This window comes from Dinoponera quadriceps, unplaced genomic scaffold (genome assembly GCF_001313825.1).
Source record: "Dinoponera quadriceps isolate SergipeBrazil2010 unplaced genomic scaffold, ASM131382v1 scaffold1376, whole genome shotgun sequence".
Lineage (NCBI taxonomy): Eukaryota > Metazoa > Arthropoda > Insecta > Hymenoptera > Formicidae > Dinoponera > Dinoponera quadriceps.
The window spans coordinates 4849-11535 of NW_014555440.1; the positions used below are offsets into that span (position 1 = coordinate 4849).

General features: G+C 34.5%; 1 protein-coding gene across 1 annotated transcript in view; it reads left to right on the forward strand.

The window, feature by feature from the left end:
* The first annotated feature begins 3983 nt into the window (after positions 1 to 3983).
* The window catches only part of LOC106744150, a 24241-nt gene continuing 21537 nt past the window's right edge, over positions 3984 to 6687 (forward strand). The window contains exon 1 of the mRNA XM_014618637.1: positions 3984 to 4150. Within this exon, the coding sequence (XP_014474123.1) occupies positions 3984 to 4150 (167 nt within the window). The remainder of the gene's footprint in view (positions 4151 to 6687) is intronic.

Here is a 6687-nt window from a genome sequence, read left to right on the forward strand (position 1 = left end):
TAAAGTACAAAAGTAGTATCCTTTGCTTACACAGAATGCTAAGATTATCAGCAGAAATTTTTGTTGGTATTGCTGAGTATGCACACTTGAATTTTGTGGATTTTTTTGTACAAGCCATCGGGATTCTCGGCAGAATTTTAATTTATGTGAATGTTTGCACGTACAATCTTTCTCGTTTTTCTTGTTTATTTATGTTAATATTGATAAATTTTGCACATTTTTATTGTTTTTTACATATTTTCATTTTTTTACCGAGGTGAAATTGGAAAAAAATTTTTAATTTTTCCTCTTTGATAAAGTCTGGCATGATCTTATCAAAATTAAAACTAACTTTTCTAATAATTACTTCAAATATCTTAAATCATACTTGGAAGATCGCTTTGAGAAATGCGGAAAAGCGATAACCCATAAAATTAAATCTGGAGTATCTCAGGCGTATTTGGACCTATCTCATATCTTCTTTATACTGCTGACTTTCCAATTTTACCTCTAATCACGACAAGTACCTTTGTAGACGTCACTGTAGTATCAACATCGCATATTGACTCAACTATAGCCAGCAACATATTACAAACTAGCCTTAACGAGATTTTACGATGGATAAGAAAATGGAAAATAAAAATGAATGAAATAAAGTCTGTTCATGTCATTCATCTGTTCTGACCTTCACCAGGCGAAACATGCCCTTCAGTATTACTCAATGGAGTCCAAGTCCCTCTAACTGAAAATGTCAAATACCTAGGTATGCACTTAGTTAAACATCTTACCTAACATAAACATATCTTCACTAAGCAAAAGCAGCTCGGTCTCCTACTACGCAAGGTGTACTGGATATTATATAGAAAATCTAAATTATCCTTAAAAAATAAACTACTAATATACAAAAGTATTATAAAGTTAATTTGGACTTACGGGATATAGCTGTGGAGAATTGCCACGAGCTCAAACCTAGAAATACTGCAAAGGTTCCAGCCAAAGGTATTTGAAATCATTGTTGACGCTCCCTGGTTTGTCACAAACGAAATTTTTCATAATGACTTTAACATTCCAACGGTTAAAGAAGAAATTTCCAAACGGTTAATAAATTACAAAGCCAGATTCGAATATTCCAATGAATATTGTAAAGGACCTCTTGAAAGATACGATTACAACTATTGGGTCTATGCAAACTCACAAAAAGATATGCGCCGGGTACGGAGAGAATGCCGTAAGCGAAAGTGTGTGTCGGAAGTGATTTACGAAATTTCGTTGTGGAGATTTTAATCTCCAAGATGCTTCTTGCTCTGGTCGGCCAGTCACTACTGATGTCGATCAAATTAAGGCTTCAATCGACTCCTACCGGCATTCGACGACTACAGAGATCGGAGGACATAACCTCAACATTGACCATACAACTGTTTCGAGACATTTACGTAAGCTTGGGATAGTAAACAAGCTTGATGTTTGGGTGGCGCACGAACTGAACGAAAAGAATATAATGGACCGAATAACGTTTTTCAAAGTCATTCTAAGGTCAAACGTTTTTCAAAGTCATTCTAAACTCAAACATTTTTTAATGTCTGATAGCTTTTTTAAAACTCTACAACTTTTATTACAAACATTTTGTTGTAATTATTATTTTTTTAAATAATTAGCCGTTCTGAAATTTCTGGCAAATCCTGTATATATATATTAGGTGGTAAACTTAATTCCTGCCGCTCGCTATTAGAGGATATTATATTTCAATGTCAATATTTTGTAGCCATACCCTTTGCAGCAATAACAGCGGCACAATGATGTGGCATCAATTCAATTAGTCGATTAATGCAAGTAAATGGAATTTTATCCCATTCTTTCTTCCTTCAACGATTTGAATAGAGCGGCCTTATTTGAATGTGTATGCTTTCGAATTTGACCGTCTAGCTGTTCCCACAAGTGTTCTATCGGGTTCAAGTCCGGTGATTGGAATGGCCAGTTTAAACCCTCACATTTGTAATAGAAAACCACTTCTTTAACAACTTTGATGTGTGTTTGAGGTTATTATCCTGCTGAAATATCCAATCCTGTGGCATTGCTTCTTCAACATATGTTAATAAATATTTTTCTAATATGTCCTTGTAAACAGCAACGTTTATAGTTCCATTGATCTCAAGTAGAGCGATTCCTTGTGCAGAGAAAATTCCCCAAACCATCACACTTCCTCCACCGTGCTTTACAGTAGGAATTTGGTACCGAACGTCATTTCTGGTACTAATAGGACGTCGTACATGTTGTCTACCATCGCTTCCAAAAATATTAAATTTAGATTTATCTGAGAAAGCTATTGTTTTCCAATCTTCGACTGTCCAATTTTTGTGATCTTTGGTAAACTGTAATCGGGCTTTCTTATTCTTTTTACTGATTAATGGTTTTTTAATACCTATACGGCCAAAAAGTTCTATATCATGTAGCCTTTGTGTCACAGTACTACAGCTAACATCAGGCACGGTTTTCATCCCGTAGCTCGCGTGCAATTTCAACAACAGTTTTCTTGACATCTGCAGTTGATTTGTGTTTAATGACACGATCTACTTTTTTTAGATGTTTTTCGTGGCCTTCCACTACGTGGGCGATCTTTTAAATCATATCTAGCACGATACTTAGCAATAATATCATTTATGGTTGATTTACCTATCGATAGAAGTGAAGCAATCTCGCGAGAAGGCTTTCCGTCTTCTGAAAATTTAATTACTCTCTTGTAAATTTGAATTTGCGTATGCCGAGCCATGTTTATGCTTCAACGACTTCCTATGAACTAAATGTAATCATTTAACGCGATACTATTTGTAAACAAACCATTGGACCTACAGTGGGTCAAATATATTAAGTGGCCAGAAACTTTTGCACACGTAAATATTACAATTATAACAATAAATATTTTCACGAACATAAACAATATTCTTTTACTGTATTATTTCATTTCCTATATCTTAGGCTCACACCTGATAATGATAAAAATTTCATTAGGCTTTTTTTTTGATAAATTAGAGTACAAAATGTCACTGGCCGGAAACTTGCACGTCACTGTATATGGAAAACACATATTAATGAAATAGTGCGTTGAATAATTTTATCTAATATGATGTTGTTTGTTACTGCGAATATTTAACGTAATTATTTATACACACGCGCCTGCACACACATATTATAATTAAAGGAGAGGGCTTTAGCAACAGTGCGTCAATGAGTTATTGCGACCTAGAAAGATCTATTGTGACTGCACACACATATACACATATAGAAGAAACTATGTTTAGAGAAAATAATATTTTTGTTATGGCATCGAAATTAACATCACATCATTTTGAGGTTTGGTTAAAAGATGTCTATTTTCCAAATGTTGGTTCTAAATCAGTTTTATCTTTGGATTCGTGGACTGGTCACTGTCCACATATAATTCAAAGAAATAGACGAGATTTTGCAGAAAATATAGTTTTTCTAACCATACCCACAGGAATAACAGGCCAAAGACAACCGTTAGATGTATATGGTTTTCGCTTATGGAAAAGTGTTATAAAATTTCTCTGATACAGTAATACTTTTAGATTTGGAAATAAAACTTCATGCACGCGATGTTTTAAAATTGCAATCTTTAACACACTATCAGTTTTCGTCACCAAGATTTAGAAATTTAACTGTTTGCAGTCGAACTCCGGGATATTCCCGACAAGGCTGTTTTACCGTTGCAGTCGTGTGCCAGGAATATCCCGACTCTGGCATGCGACAATTATATGTTTACCTATGCAGTGAAATTCAACACTGCTTATCTTATCGCACTATGTACACACTTCTAAATACTCTCTGGGGCCTTTGCCAGCAGGAACAGTCCTTATTTCGTTCAGTTGAGATCGTTCTTTTCGTACAAGCAGCAGACTCATTATTACTGAACTTTACTGCTTTTTTTAGAATTCATTATTCATTGGTATTTATCTGATATTTTACATTTCTAAAAGTTACATCCTGAAATGTCCAAACGGAGACAAGAATCTAGTGAATATGAAAATGTGCAAAGCAGTGATGATGAATTTCATATGGATTATTTTGGCGAGCCCAATGAATATACTGATGACGATGACTTCAATAGCAATTCAGATAGTGGTAGCGATATCATAGTGCCTAAAGAAAATGTGTAGTACAATTACATTCAAGTGGCAGGGATATTGAAGAGATATCAGAAAGTAATATTCCAAACGAAAATATTATATGGCAAGATGTTACGCATATGGACATCAATTTTCCAAAAATAAATTTTTCCAAAATAATTCCAATCATTACGACTACTATGCCTACAGAAAATACAGTCGCAAAGTTAATCAAATATGCATGGTATAAAAGTGGTTATATAGAAGAGAGACCATCAGAATTTTAAACACCTATTAATTTTTGTTTTAAAAAGAAATTAAATAAAGCAACATGCGATATTGCGGCGACATTGCCATAATTATTTGCGCATGATGCAAACAATCACTTTATATTCAACATTTCTTTCAAGATCATCATATGTGTAACATGTATGATCCGTAAATATTATAAAAACTTTAATCGGAATTGTGTTTTACTATTATACACTTTATATTCTACAGGGTGCATCAGCTAAATCCAGACAAGATAAACAATGTATTTAACAAAAGTTTATTTGTCAAATGTACAAAATTACATAAAAATCTTTTTTCGTGTCATTTGTGGAACCGTTATATACAAAAATTACTCAGTGTAACCACTGTCTGCCGCAATTACTGCCTCAATCCTAAGCCTGAAGCGATGGCACGTTCTCTGCAACGCCGGCTTGTCCTTATTGAAGAATGCTGCTTCTAATGCGGCCTGGAGAGATGTCACATTAGGATGACTTGTTAGTGACCCTTTCAATCACATTCCACACGTAATAGTCCAACGGATTTAAATCTGAACTGTTCGAAGGCCAAAACTCTTTTCTCCAAAACATGTCGACGTTGTCCGATATCCAGTTTTCAACCAAATGACTCGTGTGAGCTGGTGCGCCGTCCTGTATAGCCTCCCGGAGGTCACAGTGACCTTCCATGGCATGATTACTGTTGTTAGAACGCGTATATATATTTCCTTTATGACGGTTTTTCCTTTATTAAAAAAATATGGCGGCATGACGTCATCCTCGCTGGAGACAACACTTAGGACGTGAACACTGGCTGGAAACATCGTCCTAGCTACAACGGAGACATCGTCGGGGTCATAGGCAAGCTAACGGTCGTTTCTGCGGTTCACTTTTACGTCGACGGTAAACATTTTCTCGTCAGAAAAAAATCTGACGCGTTCCGCAACTTCGTTTTTTAACGAACATATAAGCAAGTTGCAACTCTCTACATTCTGACAGCCTCAGACAGCATCTGTCGTATCTTTATGACGTATGACTTGTAGCGTAGGTCCTCTTCGACTATTCGGCGCATGATAACCTTACTCACACCCAAAATTGTCGTCAATTTCCTGAGAGATTGCCTTGGGTCTCTAGCGATCAGGGCCCTTTGCACAACTTCCGGGGTCCTTGTCGACCTCTTCCTTGAATAGCTCTTCCTCGATGGGTTTGCGGAATTTTCTTCGGGCTTCTCCTTATATTTATAGCGAAAACTTTGTAAACTGTCGATCTCGGATATTTGAAGAACTCAATTATTTCAGCCGGCGTATGTCCAGCGCGAAGACTTTCAATAATCGTCGCTTTTCGGTTATATTCCATGCTCGATCTTGATTGCTCAACCATTTTGAGGTTATGTTCGTTCAAAACATTGTTTTAACTTACTCGGACACAAATACCAACTTAGTGCTGAAGTAAAATATGCTGGAAAATTCAAATTGAAATTTGTTCGGATTTAGGTGACGTATCCTGTATTATACTTTGTTGAACAATGTTTTATGTAACTAATGTATCATAAATATAAATCTATTGATGAAATATATGTTGCAATTGAATAATGTATTAAACGAAAGTCACAAACTCGATTCTAATGCCGAAAGTCACAATCTCGATTCTAATGCCGAAAGTCACAAACTCGATTCTAATCTGTTTTTATGTCCATTCTAGCACATATACATACATATAAATATTGTGAAACAAAATCTTTTCATTTATATTCATTTTTCCTTCCTTCTTTAACATCATTATTTTTTATCAACGAATAACAACGTTATTTCATTATTAGTTTCATTATCAGATATAATCAGATATAACGTTTATTATGAAATATTAATATTTTTTACCTTCTTTTACGCTACCGAGCTTCGTGCAAATGTGTTTCAACTGATAATATTTATTCAATAGATTAATGTTATGTTATATACGAGTAAAACTGTTTCATATTTGTATACATGGCTTTTTCACAAAGATTGTGCAAAAGATCAAGAAACGTTTTTCACAAATCTGTAATAAAAATAATGATTAAACAAAAAGCAAATAAAGAAATATTATTAATATTTTAAAAATTATTAATATTAAAAGAAATTTGAAACACACACATAGCAATATGCACTAACAAATTTACACTTGCAACGGCTATTGCAAGGGAATTGCGTTATGGTTATATGGGGATATTTTCATCTATTTTTCAAAATGGTTCTTATGTCGGAAAATCATATTATTATATATAGTTGGATTTGGCATAAAATATACTTTTCTCTGATAGACAAAAAATTTGAAAATTATGA